This window comes from Pseudophryne corroboree, chromosome 10 (genome assembly GCF_028390025.1).
Source record: "Pseudophryne corroboree isolate aPseCor3 chromosome 10, aPseCor3.hap2, whole genome shotgun sequence".
Lineage (NCBI taxonomy): Eukaryota > Metazoa > Chordata > Amphibia > Anura > Myobatrachidae > Pseudophryne > Pseudophryne corroboree.
The window spans coordinates 326665216-326682248 of NC_086453.1; the positions used below are offsets into that span (position 1 = coordinate 326665216).

A 17033-nucleotide genomic window follows, 5' to 3' on the forward strand; every position below is an offset into this window, starting at 1 on the left:
CTCTCTAGACGCATTGAGACGGGGGCCCTTTTCAAATGTTGCTGTGGGGCCCACAAAGTTCTGGCTATGCCCCTGGTGCAATATACATTAGTTGCACCTTACAAACAGGAGTTTCAGCAGGCATGATAACAGAATGCTGCATGTGAAACGCGTTGCTTGTGTGGAATTGATTGATCAGCCTGAACCACAGTCATACCAAAGTAGGCGGACGTTTTCTCCTCATTCAGTCTCCACTAAATGTATATTACCACATTCATGACTACTGTAAGCCTCCATTTTTCACAAGGATAATTGCACCTTTACTTTCAGATAATCCATACAAATTATTTGTCATCCTCTCCACAATTTATACACGAATATGTGACGCCGCGTGTGCTGTATAAATTCATATTCTGTTATTAGGGGAATAAAACTAAAACTTCAAAAGAGGATTTATTGTGAATTAGCCAAGACACGCCTCACAATGACCGCATAACCCAGAATAGGTTATACCTGTACTAAGTGCAGTATTATTGATAATGAAGGGACCTTTGGAAAAAAAATATCCACCACTACGTATTTTCTCGTCATCACAGCTTTAGAAGGCTTCAATATTTAAGAATTACTTAAAAGTGCAAGGTGGCCACCTATTGACCACAGTGGTTTAATCTTTGAGAACAAGCGGTGCCTTTACTTGATCAGCCACTTCCTTCCCCGCCAAGTGCTCCACAATAGCAAGACCAAACTCAAAGCTGGTGCCAGGCCCACGACTGGTGATGAAGTGGCCGTCCTTCTCCACTCTACTCTCAGAGTACTTGTAGTGATCTGGAAAGACATCGGAGACGCAGGAATAAGTGTACGATTGGAAGAGATAAAGACAGACCCAACACTTGTTAATAAATACTCTCTTAAAATTAAGATCAAGCTTCAAATATTTCCAGGATGTCACCGGCTCCTGCTAACTAGATAGGGTAAATACTAGTAAGGGCTGCATCCGTTTACATACATATGCCGTTAGCAAATATACGTAAAATCACCAGGAACTTTAATCCTATATTATTGGGGACCTGGCCATACACACAGTGAATGTATGCTCTGAGATTAAGGTGTGGTCAGACTAAGCTTTGCTGAATTCTGCAAAGATCAATAGAGATAGAATTCAGAAACACGGGGTACACAGTGGAATCTCCAGACCTAACGTTCCTGCAAAAATCCACTAAGAGCGGATATAACACCAATACTGAGGGGCAGATGTATTAAGCCTGGAGAAGTGATAAAGCAGTGATATGGGGAAGGTGATAAAGCACCAGCCAATCAGCTCCTAACTGTCAATTTACATACTGGGGCTGATTGACTGGTGCGTTATCACCTTCCACTTATCACTGCTTTATCACTTCTCCAGGCTTAATACATCTGCCCTAGTGTCTGTGTCTAAAAGAAATCGGAGCAGATTTTACCAAGCAAGCATTTTTAGGGGGGAGCTGTACTAATAAGCCTTGGAGAGAGATAAAATACCAGCCAATCAGCTCCTGACTGCCATGTTACAGGCTGTGTTTGATCTGACAACTAGGAGCTGATTGTTTGGCAGTTTATCGCTCTCCACTTTATCACTCTCCAAGGTTTAGTACTGTACATCTGCCACTTAAAAAAGGATAATTTCAACTTAAGTGGCTCATACATGTATTTGGCCCGGTATCCTGATAGGTCAGCAGTCAATAGGTAGACACACTTTTCTATTTGTCATACTTTACCATCCATGTGGACTACAATAGGAAATAGTAACCTGTGCAGAGAGCAGTGAGGCACCTCACGTGACGGGAGGTGGTACACTAATTTGGGTCACGTGGTCAAACATGCAAAATAACACCCAAAATGCAATAAAAACCCTGTGTCGACCTTTTTTGACGACCATCGCGTTTGCATCCAACTAGGAATCAGGACCATAGAGGTGAAATCCCTGCAATAGATGTAGAGAACACGGCTACAGCTAAATGTAGCCAAAACCACGGAACGATCCATTAGGAAAGAGATGAAAAGCTCTGAGTTTACTAGTGACCTACTGATACCCCTTTCACACCGCAGCTTGTACCCGGTAATTTACCGTTTTTACTGGCTTCCTAAACGGTTCGAGCTGCGATGTGAAAGGGTCACCTTCAATTTACCGTTTACAAAATACTGGTATTTTGAAACGGTAAAAAAGCAGGGTCCTACCTGTTTCAGACCCGTTTAATTGTGCAGTGTGAAAGGGTCTGAAACGGTATTTGCAAGCCCCAGATGGTGATAGGCTGTCTCCATGTGTGATGTCACCAGGCAGAAGCAGGAAATAAACATTTATAATGACAACCACTGTTTTCTATGGGTGAAACAGGTTCAGTGTGAAAGGTACCAAAACGGTAATGAAATGGTAATATACTGGTTACAGCATGCGATGTGAAGGGGGTTTAACTGCTCAGACCAGTTTTAAGAACCGTTTAAAGAACCGTTTCAAATGCAGGTTTTGCGATGTGAAAGCAGCATAAGTGACTCCTGTCCTGTCTTCTTAGTGTGCGGGCCAACATGGAGTACAGTCCAGCAGTGGCCGCCACTAGAATGCTTGGAACACTCCTTTCCCATTAGCAAGCAGCACTCAGCTCCCGTCAATGTCCTGTCACAGGAGCAGGCAGTGCAGCCAAACAAGTCTCCAGGGGCAGTCCAGCATCACCGGAGTGATACGATCCGGGTCAGGCAACTGACCACGCCCCTTCTCACAAGGCCACACCCCTTTTGGTCACTGGGAGGCGGGGGTTGGCCATGGTCAGCCCATGTGTCGCTGCTGTTGCACTGCAAGAGGTGCAAATAAATTTGTTTTGCATGCAAGGTAAATACTGGCTGTTTTTGCATGTAGCCCACGAATGCTGGACAGCTTTATTGTGATGCGAGTTTGGACACGCCCCTCTCAGATCATAATCGCCCTGCACATTTTACATCTACCCCACCTGCAGTGTAACATGGTATTAACAATGCGCTCAGTTACCGAACTCAGGGATGCCGAGATAGGGTGGCAAGGGGGTACCAGTTACCACCGTCACACTGATCTGCCCCCCCACTCAAGATTTGCCCCTTGCTGAGAGGCCCATGCCTCCACAGTCTTCGTTGTGGACCTCCTGAAGAGTACCAAAGCCCGCACAGCTCTCTACGGCACTGACAGTGCTTACTCCCATGTCAGGCCCAACACCTTCAGACCATCATCCTATCATTTTATATTGTTCTAATTATGGCCACTTACCGCCATGCATCATTTTATCCTTAGCTAAGGGATGAGTAGTGACGCTTCGTCCAAATCCTATTCCATGAGCCAGCAGAGCCGTGGGTCCTGTAATAAGCACGATACACAGTCACAGCCAGCACTAAGCACAGTTCCCAGGACAGTCCTCTTTAATACACATAAACTAGTACAAGCCTATGTGCCAGACAGGCTGCTCCATCTATCCTCATCGCCTCGCCGATCCTCCCCCAGCACATTCTCTCCTACTGAGATTTAGCAAATAGTGTTATGTCACTTACCTGCACCATCAGACATCCAGGTGAAGCCACCATAAAGGTGAGCAATCTAAAATAAATCCACAAAAACCAATGTGCCCTGCGATGGGCTGCATTCCTGTGACAGCTACCAGTACGTATATGAGACAAGCAAGTAAGCGTATATATTGGAGGGGGAACACAGGTTGATGAGAGCTTGCAGGGGCTTTTAAAAAGGGCTGTGCTGCCAGGAACACCACCTGCAGGAAGTAATGCATGGTAAGAGTATAAGGTCAGCTAGTATCAAACAACAAGGACAGCCTGCGGCCGTGCACAGTACACATCTAACAATCTGCACTTTCTTCCATTTCAGTATACAAAGGAAGAAGCGTATAATACAGTAATTACAGATCCACACTAGAAAGGTCTACAGTCAATAGGTCTACCACTAATGGTAGATATGCATTAGGTCGACATGTAAAAGGTAGACAGGTCGACAGGGTCAAGGGGTCGACTTTGCAATTTGGTCAACTTGTTCATACTTTGCCATCAGGGCCGGTTCTACACCTTGTGGCACCCAGTGCGAAAGTTTCCGCTGGCACCCAACATTCCCTCCCCCCCCACACACACAGAGTAAGGGGGGGGAATTCAAATGTTTGAAAAGTCAGTTGCGAGTCTGTTTTTTCCTATCTAATAGACAGGAAAAACAGACACCCAACCGACTTTTCATACACTTGAATCTCCCCCTTAGTGCTCACAGGAGGCGCGCGGCAAAAAATAGGGGCGTGGCTTCATAGGGGAGGGGCGTGGCCACAGTTATGCCCCCAGATTTGCCCCAAGTAGTTGTGCCCCCCAGTAGATTTGCCCCCTGTAGCTGTGCCCCCAGTAGATTTGCCCCTATAGCTATGCTCCCAGTAGATTTGCCCCATCGCTGTGCCCCCAGTAGTTGTGCCCCCTGTTGCTTTGCCCCCAGTAGTTGTGCCCCGTCGCTGTGCCCCCTGTTGGTGTGCCCCCAGTAGTTGTTCCCTCTGTTTCTGTGCCCCTTAGTAGCCGCTTACAAACACACACAAAAATAAAATAAAAATACTTACCACTGCCCCACTCCTGCTTCTTGACCGCTGCTGCTCCGTCTGGCCTCCCGCAGCTCCTCTCTATGGGAGAGATGTCATGATGTCTCTCCCATAGCAGCGCTGCACAGACACTAGAGGTCAATAATGACCTCTAGTGTCTGTCACTGGAGCCGGCTGCAGCGGACGCCCACGCCGTCCGCTGCAGCCAGGGAGCAGGGTGCGAGTAGGTGGTGGTGCCTGCGGCTGCGCCCCCAGGCCACAGCACCCCGGGCGCAGGCACTGTCTCCCGCACCAAGAACCGCTCCTGTCACAAAATACCCCAAAAAAAACACACAAAAAAAAAAAAAACCAAACAAACTTGTCTACCTTTTTTTGTTTGTCGACTATTTCCATGTCGACCTTTCCTACTGTCTACCTATTCTATGTCGACATTCTGACCCTGTCGTCCTAATGCATGTCTACCATTACTGGTAGATCTATTGACTGTAGACCTTTTTAATGTAGATCTAATAATCCAGACTAGTGATGAGCGGATTCGGTTTTACTCGGTTCTCAAAACGGCATCTTATTGGCTCACGGATGTCACGTGTTTTGGATAGCCAATAAGATGCCGTTTTGAGAACCGAGTAAAACCGAATCCGCTCATCACTAATCCAGACCAATGATTTATTTGTACAAGCCTGAAGAAGGCCTGCTTAAGCAACACTCTCTCTCCCAAGTAGGGTGAACGATTCAGGTGTGAGGGGAAAGCAATCACAAACCACAATCAAGTGATGGCGGGCCTCATATAGGCTGAAGATCATTTGCACCATGGGCCTAATTCAGAGTTGATCACAGCAGCAAATTTGTTAGCAGTTGGGCAAAACCATGTGCACTGCAGGTGGGGCAGATGTAACATGTGCAGAGAGAGTTAGATTTGGGTGGGGTGTGTTCAAACTGAAATCTAAATTGCAGTGTAAAAATAAAGCAGCCAGTATTTACCCTGCACAGAAACAAAATGACCCACCCAAATCTAACTCTCTGCACATGTTACATCTGCCCCACCTGCAGTGCACATGGTTTTGCCCAATTACTAACAAATTTGCTGCTGCGATCAACTCTGAATTACCCCCCATGAACAAATCGGACTTGCTTAAAATTAGTGTAAAATGCACAGAACTTGTGTCTTTATGGCACACCCACTTGTATGTGAAAAGTTACTAGAGTAGACACTTCCAATTTATATGGACCGCTAATATACTCCATGTAGGAGGAACGCACAGTCGATATGGCTTGTGTAGACTTTCTAACCAGGCTTACAACTAAGTCTTAGGGGTAGATTTAATAAAGCTTCTAAAAATGAAATGTGGTAGCATTGCCCTAGTAACCAATTAGATTCTAGGGGCCGGATGTACCGAAGTCCAAGTTGGCTGCAGGTGCACGTTTGTGGCCGAACTGGGACGTTTCTTTAAAGCGGCAATCATGAACAAGGCAAAACCATGCATTATAAATGAATGCCACTTTAAAAAAAGAAAAAAAAAAAAAGTCCAAGTTCAGTCGGGAACCCGCACCTCCGGCCAACTCGGACTTCATTACCTCCAGCCCCAGCTATCATTTCTCTATTGGATTCTAGAAAGTGACAGAATCTGATTACAGTAATTGCTATCGGCAACACCAATTTAATTTTTAAAATCTTTAGTAAATAAACCCCTCGGTACGTACGTCACTGTTACTACGCAGGAAACAGCCGGTTCCTACCTGCACATATGGCAGCGATCAGGCCTTTCTTGGCATCTTGTTCCTGTAGCACTTCCTTTACTGCAGCAGACTGGGGAAAAGAAACACGTTTAGGCCATTTCTTCCCTATAGAATCCTCCTACAATAAAGCTTCAGCCAATATCCTACCAAAGGGCCCAATCATTCCCAAAAGCAATTGAACATTCACTTTACTCCTCAAGTAGAAAATATATTTCTAATTTTAAGCAAACCAGAACAAAATGGAGTTTGGTTACTACGGTATAACAATACTTATGAGGGCGTCACACTAAGTGATTGGTAGTTATTAGAAGGGTTCTGCTCATTGGCTTGTCACAGGAGGTGGATACATCAGAATAACTGGGGCTCCTACATTTTACCACCGCAGTACTAGATCTGCGCTTACCCACATCCAGATAGCTATAGACAGAGCCTACATCCTGCCCAGGTCTCCTCCAAAATGTTCTTATCAGGGTCACTGACTGATGAACGGCCTCAGCATGTCAGGAAAACCAGCTCATACATGAGAAGGGATCGGCCGCCTTATGCAGACCCCGCTATAAGGTTGGTCATGTATGTCAACACAGCCATGATGTCTACTTTGACCATGAAGAACATTCCTCATGTAGACAATAAGGAAGTGTCAACATGTTAGAATGTCAGCAGTGACTTACCTGCCCTAGTCAACCCAAGTTCGGTGGCCTGGGAATTCTATCTACCAGGGTTCTTCCCGGGACCGATGTGGATCAGCTTCAGTGTGAAAGGCTCAACCTGGGTTAGGTTTAAGAGATGCTGATGGGCATACACAGCCAACCTCAGGGGCAAGACATGTAGGGCAGACACGGGTGCAGTGTGAAGGGAACCCACCCAGGAATAACCAGGGTCCAATGTGAGGCGAGAAAGTGGGATTTTGGTTACCGAACGGTAAATCCTTATAGACAAAGGGGGTTGAGCAGCTATGACAAGGCTTGAAATAGTGTTCACTTTGCGCAGATTAAACCCAGGACGTAGGTGTGACAGGGGTACTAGACTGATAGTGGTGGCTCCTTCAGGGATACACATTTTATCATTCGCCCATCCTAGGGGGTCATTCCGATCTGAACGCTGCTGTGCGTTTTCGCACAGCCGGCTATCAGAACTGCGCATGTGTATGCACCACAATGCGCAGGCACGTCGAACAGCTACAACAAGCATCGGCGTTCAGCGACGGGAGGGTGCGAAGGAGCCATTCGCACAGGCGTATGCAAGGTGATTGACAGGAAGAGGCCGTTTGTGGGTGGCAACTGACCGTTCTCAGGGAGAGTCCGGAACAACGCAGGCGGGCTCAAGCGGTTTCAGGGAGGGTGTCTAACGTCAGCTCTGGCCCCAATCAGCAGAATTCAATCGCACTGGAACAGTAAATCCTGGGCTGCGCAGAGACTGCACAAACTGATTTTAGCAGCTCAGCTACACATGCGCTCGCACAGCAAAAATACACTCCCCCTGTAGGCGGCGACTATCTGATCGCAGGACAGCAAAAAACGCAGCCCAGCGATCAAATCTGAATGACCCGTAATCCTCAGGCCTCTTACCATGTAGAGAAGTTTGTCTTGCAATACTGACTGCCCACCTGATACCCCATGACCTTTAGAAGTGTGAATACAGAATAAAAAGCTTTTATTCTCATTCACTTTAAGAAGCTGTATAGTATTGCAAAAAAGTCTGCAATCTAGTACTGTGTTAGACAACTAACGTCATTTCTTCCTAGCCACACCAGCACTGCAGAGATACGTCATCCTGTTATGGAACCAGGGAAAGGACCATGGGTTATACGACACGGAATACAGACAGACCTGTTGGATGGCGCACATACATTATAAGACAGGGCCACAAAACCTGACCAGGAGCACAGATCCCAATGAGCGCTGTGCAATGTTTAGTGAGCCAGGAATCAGACAATTCCCATTAAATGGACCAATAACTGTAACCCAATGATTTTGGGTGATGGAAATTTAACTGTAACAACAGAGCGTTATTTCTTACCTCTGACAAATTCTGAGCGCCGAGGTTACCACCAGGAAGCACCACAACATCATACGGGCCCTGACGAAAGAAAAAATCCAGAATGAAAATGGCCGACTGTTGGCTTGTCACACACGCAGTACTGTAGCGCATCATTGTAAGTGACCCCACATCCAGAGGCTACGGTACACTTGTGAGTGCCTGTCCCTCAGGTATTAGGCAGGTCTGGACAAAACACAGTGAGCTGCACAAGGCATCATTAATCAAGGAATTCATTGGATTGACCAAAGTCTATAGGTTACTTCATAATAGTTTTCCAAGTCTTACCAACATCTTTATTCTTAAATTTCGAATAATTATTTATTACCAGTTATTTATACAGCGCACACATGTTCCGGAGTATTTTACAGAGAATATTTGACCATTCATATCAGTCCGTGCCCCAGTGGAGCTTACACTCTAAATTCCCTACCACATGTACACGCACACACTTACACACTATGGTTAATTTTGTTGGGAGCCAATTAACCTACCAGTATATTTTTGGATTGTGGGAGGAAACCGGAGTACCCGGAGGAAACCCACGCAAGTACGGAGAGAATATACAAACTCCACACAATTAGGACCACAGTGAAAATAACGAACTTAAGCCGTTATACACCACCTTCGAAATATGCCCCCTTTTTAGTAGCTCTTTGCTGAAGTTTTTTTCTAATTTAATTCTGTTTTTGGAAATAGTTCTCCGTAGCTGTATAAAGGGCTGGAGGGGAGGCACTATCAGGTCCTCTAAAGCAGTGGTTCTCAACCTCGGTCCTCAAGTGCCCCCAACAGTTCATGTTTTCCAGGTCTCCTCACAGGATTGCAAGTGAAATAATTTGCTCCACCTGTGGGTCTTTTATAATGTGTCAGTGAGTAATGAATACACCTGTTCACCTGCTAGGTGATCTGGAAAACATGAACTGTTGGGGGTACTTGAGGACCGAGGTTGAGAACCACTGCTCTAAAGGAACAATACAACCTCTCTCTCACTATACAGCCAAGTATTCTAGCGCCTCCTCCCCACTTCTGACACCACTTCTTATTTACCATCTTATCATCTGAAACACCAAATTCTATATCCTCTTATTGACAATAGCACATCATCAGTTATTCTCTAATTTGCTTTCAGAGTTGTGTGTCCTACAGAAATTATTTTAAATCTTGATGTATTAATCTTAAGATTCTACATGTTAAGTTAATTTCTCTATTTTCACCACACTTAGGGGTATTTTTCAACTGAAGTCGAAAGCTGCCATCTGTCGAAAAGACGGAAGTTTTCCGACCTATTAAAACTAACCCCAAATTATTTGACAAGTCGAGGAATTCGACTTGTCGAAAAGCACGTGGATCGGCGGAATAGCTGCCGATTCGCGTGCATGTGTTGAAAACGGGGGCTGCCCCGTTTTCGGCCATCTCAATTCGGCTTAAAAAAAAAGTCGGAGTGAGATGCGGGAGCAGAGACGGGGCGAGCCGCGGGCAGACGGGGAAAGCAGCGCCGGAGGATGTGTCACAGCCGCCGCTCACAGCAGCGTCCACCCCATGCTCCAGCAAGCGAGACGGGGAAGAGCCGCAGGCAGACGGGGGAGAATATCGCTACAGCAGCGGTTATATAGAGGTCTCGCTTGCTGGAGCCGGGTGGATGCTGCCGTGAGCGGCGGCTGTGATGCGGTAGTAGAGACGGGGGAGAGGCAGAGACGGGGGAGAGCCGCGCTACAGCAGCTGCTATATAGCCGCTGCTGTAACGCTGCTCTCCCCTGTCTGTCCGCGGCTCTGCCCCGTCTCAGCTCCCGCATCTCAATTCGACTTTTTTTAAAGTCGAATTGAGATTGCATTGAATAGCCCAGGTCGGAACCATTTCGACAAATGAATGTCGGGATGGATCCGACTTCAATTGAACATACCCCATAGGCTGGGAACACACTTGGCCGGTGGATTGGCCATTAGGCTGATGCGCCGACCAGTGTAATTATTGGTAAGGTTTATGCACAAATAATTGTTCATACACACTTACCGATCAGATCTGCCCAATATGTCTGGCCAGCAGACCCATCTGAATATGCCGCCCACTTGTGACATCATATTCAATGGATGCTGCAGCCGAGAAATACCGTTCAGCTGGCGGGTCAGCTGTGCCGCAGGGCTGACCTGATATGTTTGTGAATGAAGTCATTCACAAACATATCAGCCGTACACACGAGCCAATGCCCCATCCGGCTGTACGAACGATATTTCGGCAAGTGTGTACCCCAGCCTTAAAGAATACATGAAACAAAACAGGACCTACTGGCTAGAAGCCCTTCGTCCGAGCTTACACAGAGCTACAGACTTCTGTGCTCGTTATGTCTCAGTTACTGCATAAACCGCAGGCCTCTGGTGCAGAAACAGTGGCTGCAGCAGCTGCTATTAAATCCAGCGGCACTCCGGTTGCAGTTCCTTCAGCCGCTGCATCCTACTGGAACCTATAGTATGACTTACCGTAGCTCCATTGCAGGGCTGTACCTGAATAAATAGGATCTACCGTCTTAAGCTGGGTACACACCTACACACCAAACTGTCTGGTGGGAGTTGCGGGATGAGTGTGTGGATTGGTTTTGTATTATGGGGGGGGGGGGGGGGGGGGGAGGAGGGAATAAAAAATGAAAAAGTGCAAAAATGAGGAAAGAGTGCTAACAATTAACCCTGAGAAATAAGTTTAACCCCCCCAGACGTACAGTTATCATAAAGGCAGCATGAGAGCCAGGCTGCAGATGAAGTGGCGAAAGCACCTTTCCTAAATTAGACTGAGCAACGGCCGTTCATGTACCAGAATATCTGACCTTTACAGCGGCAATAGTCTGCCTGGATACAGTCACAGAGCTGCATTCTGTAATAGCTTAAGGGCCCCATACACTAGAACGATAATGCCCGATTTCAGCCCAATTCGGGCATTCGGGGCGATATATTGGGTGAAATCGGGCATTTTCGTTGTGCTTCACACCCGATCCGATGCGCGTTTCCGTGAGCATCGGATCGGATCACCCTAGATCTGACATATCACGAGTGCTGCACTCGTGATATGTCGGATCCCGCAGGAATGGCTGGGATCGTATAAGATAAATTGTATTTAAAAGGAACGCATACGATGTTTTTTTTACTATAGTGCCGCCCGGGAGGTTGAAGGGAAATCCTAGACGACATGACGGGCCGTCATGTCGTATAAGTGTATGGGGCCCTTCAAGCTGATCGCACACACCTGCAGATCTGGTAGCCCAAGTTCTCATCACAGAAACATCCATTAAGAACTACCAGCATAAATGTAGAACTGGTCACATATACAATGACCACACACACAGACCAACTGCTGACAGGGTGCACACCCGGAACAAGTCAACCAGCTGCAGTCTGATCAGTACAATGTTCTAAGGCAGCATAAAGCGATAGCAGAAAAAACTTTTAAACTTAGATTTCCTGCTAGAAGAGGCAAAAATAATAATAATACTTAATAGGGTTCCTTACGGGCACTATTTTAGAGGTGCTGATCCTTTGAAGAAGAACTCCATACAATATAATTAACACAAAGTTCCATTTTGCTAATGTGTGGCATTCCTATAAGATAACAGATGCCCGCCTTAAAACACCATCTTACCTGTGTCCGGGCTTCCTCCAGGCTGGTGTCAGGACAGATCACGACATCTCGGCTGCACTGAACTGGATCTTTGCCCGATAGTCCTGCAACAATCACTTTGATCTGATAAAGAAACGGGAGAGGAATCACCAAAATAAAAAAGAGCAGCTTAAGTAGAATAAACTGCAAAATAAAATGTTTTATTTTCATTACCCTCTATCTGCTCATAAAATATAATTAACAAAAGGACTTGGACATAAAACGTTGATGGCTCTCTAAGCACAGTTCTGTCACCTTCTATGCTTGCTAAAAATATGTGGAGTTGCCGCAGATTTAGGGGTAAACGCACTGAGCTGCGCTCTTGTAAATCGTTGCTTTTCAGGCAGCCAAGACAGAAATGATGACTGGCAGCAAAAAGGTGCATTGTGAAAACCTGCAGAGCAATATATTCACCTGTCAGAGCGATGTAGATGAATCCGTCTGACCTGCAGCACAAAACTCTTATAAACTGACAACAGTGTTCTGCTACCCTGATAAAAGTCTTCTCAACAGACAAACGTTCATACAGCAATTGTACAAGTTATTTTCCTGCTTTATATGGCGCCACAAGGGGTCCGCAGCGCCATACAGAAACAGTACTCTGAGGGAAGAGGTACCGCTCATCAGAGCTTGCAATCTAAAGGGGAATGGGAGACAGACAGGGGTGAGACATCAAGGATCATGGGTGACAATGCCCCAGGAGACAGCTCCCAGTACCTGCCCACTCCCCATGGCAGAGCTCCACACCCACTCCCCATGGCAGAGCTCCCTCCCAGTACCTGCCCACTCCCCATGGCAGAGCTCCGTCCCAGTACCTGCCCGCTCCCTATGGCAGAGCTCCCTCCCAGTACGTGCCCACTCCCCATGGCAGAGCTCCCCACCCACTCCCTGCTCACACCCAATGGCAGAGCTCCCTCCCAGTACCTGTCCACTCCCCATGGCAGAGCTCCGTCCCAGTACCTGCCCGCTCCCTATGGCAGAGCTCCCTCCCAGTACCTGCCCACTCCCCATGGCAGAGCTCCCCACCCACTCCCTGCTCACACCCAATGGCAGAGCTCCCTCCCAGTACCTGCCCACTCCCCATGGCAGAGATCCCTCCCAGTACCTGCCCACTCCCTAAGGCACAGCTCCCCACCCACTCCCCATGGCAGAGCTCCCTCCCAGTACCTGCCCACTCCCTAAGGCACAGCTCCCCACCCACTCCCCATGGCAGAGCTCCATCCCAGTACCTGCCCACTCCCCATGGCAGAGCTCCCCACCCACTCCCCATGGCAGAGCTTCCTCCCTGTTCCTGCCCACTCCCCATGGCAAAGCTCCCTCCCAGTACCTGCCCACTCCCCATGGCAGAGCTCCCTCCCAGTACCTGCCCGCTCCCCATGGCAGAGCTCCCTCCCAGTACCTGCCCGCTCCCCATGGCAGAGCTCCCTCCCAGTACCTGCCCACTCCCCATGGCAGAGCTCCGTCCCAGTACCTGCCCGCTCCCTATGGCAGAGCTCCCTCCCAGTACCTGCCCACTCCCCATGGCAGAGCTCCCCACCCACTCCCTGCTCACACCCAATGGCAGAGCTCCCTCCCAGTACCTGCCCGCTCCCCATGGCAGAGCTCCCTCCCAGTACCTGCCCACTCCCTAAGGCACAGCTCCCCACCCACTCCCCATGGCAGAGCTCCCTCCCAGTACCTGCCCACTCCCTAAGGCACAGCTCCCCACCCACTCCCCATGGCAGAGCTCCATCCCAGTACCTGCCCACTCCCCATGGCAGAGCTCCCCACCCACTCCCCATGGCAGAGCTCCCTCCCTGTTCCTGCCCACTCCCCATGGCAGAGCTCCCTCCCAGTACCTGCCCGCTCCCCATGGCAGAGCTCCCTCCCAGTACCTGCCCACTCCCAAAGGCACAGCTCCCCACCCACTCCCCATGGCAGAGCTTCCCACCCACTCCCCATGGCAGAGCTCCCCACCCACTCCCCATGGCAGAGCTCCATCCCAGTACCTGCCCACTCCCCATGGCAGAGCTTCCCACCCACTCCCCATGGCAGAGCTCCCCACCCACTTCCCATGGCAGAGCTCCCCACCCACTCCCCATGGCAGAGCTCCCTCCCTGTTCCTGCCCACTCCCCATGGCAGAGCTCCCTCCCTGCTCCTGCCCACTCCCCATGGCAGAGCTCCCTCCCAGTACCTGCCCACTCCCCATGGCAGAGCTCCCTCCCAGTACCTACCCACTCCCCATGGCAGAGCTCCCTGCACACGCATTACAGAGCTTGGCCTGCCAGCAATGATGATAATAACCAACTTTATATACAGGATATTACAGCCGAATGTATACTGACTCCTGCTCTTCTCATCACATCAGTGGGTATCACCGTCTCCATCTCCTCTGCGCCTTTGGCCAGGATCACCAGGGCTCTCTTGCCGACCATAGTGTCAGAAAACTGCGGACAGGTCCTTGTACTGCGGGATGTCAGCGTCTGCAGATAGTGCAGTGCTGAAGAGTGCAGAGCCCTTTACAAGACGGACGGGAGGACACGCGGGCCAAACTACCCAGCGCGATTTACATGTGACGGTCACAGCGCCACCTGCTGCTTATTTAAAAATATCACACCTTCAGCTATATCGCTCAACAGTTTATAATTCTTTATCAGTGTGGCAGTGTTTCCAAAGTCAGATCTCAAGTAACCCAGATCTCAAGTAATCCATGTTTTAAGGGGTGTAGTATGGTATGCCGGCGGTCGAGCTCCCGGCGACCAGCATACCGGTGCCGGGAGCCCGACCGCCGGCTTACCAACAGTGTGGCGAGTGCAAATGAGCCCCTCGCGGGCTCGCTGCGCTCGCCATGCTGCGGGCACAGTGGCTCGCTACGCGCGCCACGCTATTTTATTCTCCCTCCAGGGGGGTCGTGGACCCCAACGAGGGAGAATAAGTCTCGGCATGCCAGCTGTCGGGATTACGGCCATAGGCGTGCGCACAGGCACCCCCTAATGTCTGGCACCCCGATCTCACATGCCTGATGCAGTGATCGCCGAGCAGGCTGATTACTGTCCCCCCTGTGCTGCACCCTGTCAGGACTGTATTACTGACCGGACGCCTGGGTTATTCAAGGGTGCCACTGCCACCGGCTTTCAAACTCCCGGCTCCACCTCCATGTACAAAAACAGCGTGATGTGATTACGTCATGCTGCTCGCACGCCCACCCGTCACATGCCCACCTCTCTCCTTCTATGCTATACCAACACCAGCCACTGATGAGGATCAGCATGCAACCAGCGTTCCTCTTAGGAAGACAAATGCAATACTGGCAGGCGGTTGGCAGCAGCATTGACACGTCACTCGTTTTTCCAGCAGCAGCAGTAATAGTCTGTGACTGTCATTGTCAGTGAGTGGCTGACTTGTAAGTAAGCTGCTGCAGCTTGCAGGGGAAAGAGAGGGAGAGCCAGACCAGGCTGAGGAGGAGCAGTGTAATTGCAGTGAGTGCCATCAGGGGTGTTTGTTTGGTGCACACCACAACATCTGACTATCTGCATTATTAGGATTGGTACAAGGGTGGATATTAATATTGTGTTGACCATCAATAGATGGTGCTAGACATACCCAAAAGGCGATGCTAGACACACCCCTCCGACGGTGCACCCCCTAATAAAATGTGCTGCGCACGCCTATGATTCCGGCGCCGGTATACTGTGCGCCGGGATCCTGACAGCCGGCATACTGAAGACCACCCGTTTTAAGGCTATATATCTATATATGTATATGCACAGATGAGTTAATTAGTACCTCAGTAAGTCTGATTCAACCATCAGTGCACAAATATGAAACTCCTTAAATCCTGGACTGCTAGGATGTCTTGAGGACCAAAAGTTTGGGAAACCTTGTTTTAAACCATAGGTTCTCAAACTCGATCCTCAGGACCATAAAGACTAAAGGCCCGTACACACTGGTCGATATATCGGCCGTTCTCTTGAACGGCCGATATATCGCGGGACCGTCGGCCAGTGTGTACGGCCGATACGTCTGTGAACTCCGTCGTTCACAGACGTATCGCGTCGGCCGCGCAGCACAGCCGACGGCCAATATATCTACCGATATATTGGCGCGTCGCTGTGTGTGTACGGGGCGGTCGGCCGACCGCCCCGTACACATGCTGCGGCGGCCGGCGGTAATTGACAGCTGAACTGGGCGGGCGTGTGTACACGCCCGCCCAGTTCATGACGTCAGTCCCCGACGGATCGCGCAGTGTGTATGCACAGCACACTGCTCGATCCGTCCATAGATATATCTGCAGATCAATTGATCTGCAGATATATCTACTAGTGTGTACCCACCTTAAGGGGTCTATTTACTAAGCCTTGGATGGAGATAAAGTGAACGGAGATAAAGTACAAGCCAATCAACTCCTGATATGTTACAGGCTGTGTTTGAAAAATGACAGTTAGGAGCTGATTGGCTGGTACTTTAGGGCAGATGTATTAAGCCTGGAGAAGAGGTAAAGCAGTTATAAGTGCAAGGTGATAACGCACCAGCCAATTAGCTCCAATATGTAAATTGACAGTTAGGAGCTGACTGGCTGGTGCCTTATCACCTTGCATTTATCACCGCTTTATCACTTCCCCAGGCTTAATACATCTGTCCCTTTATCTCCGTCCACTTTGAAATTGGTTGCGTACAAAGACACTTCATCGCTCATATTGAAGGTCACAGGACTGGGTGCACCAAGTGGTATTTCAGTGTCTACAGAGGCTCAAAGTGGGCGTCTCATTCCTTGCACATTCGGGCGCACGGCGGTATGCCAGATGAGGGCTATGTAGCGGCATTAGCATGGAGATGCAGACTGCACTGATCCAAAAGACGCAGACACTTATGCAGCTTCATCCAATGCAGAATCAGCCACCACTGTCTGTTCCCGGGGTAATGACACCTGCAGATGTCAACATTGATAGCTGCATATGACTTTGGGCCTAATTCAGACCTGATCATAGCAGCAAATTTGTTAGCAGGTGAGCAAAACCATGTGCACTGCGGGGGGGGGGGGGGGGGGGTGTAACATGTGCAGAGAGAGTTAGATTTGGGTGGGTTATAT

General features: G+C 49.0%; 1 protein-coding gene across 1 annotated transcript; it reads right to left on the reverse strand.

The window, feature by feature from the left end:
- Nucleotides 1-413: 413 nt before the first annotated feature.
- On the reverse strand, nucleotides 414-14441 carry PARK7 (Parkinsonism associated deglycase). The gene is made up of 6 exons (XM_063943558.1): nucleotides 14290-14441; nucleotides 11947-12048; nucleotides 8304-8363; nucleotides 6285-6354; nucleotides 3245-3331; nucleotides 414-804 (listed from the first exon to the last, which is right to left on the reverse strand). The coding sequence occupies exons 1-6, from the start codon at nucleotides 14377-14379 to the stop codon at nucleotides 644-646; spliced, it is 570 nt and encodes a 189-aa protein (XP_063799628.1). The 5' UTR covers nucleotides 14380-14441; the 3' UTR covers nucleotides 414-643.
- Between the last annotated feature and the right edge of the window lie 2592 nt (nucleotides 14442-17033).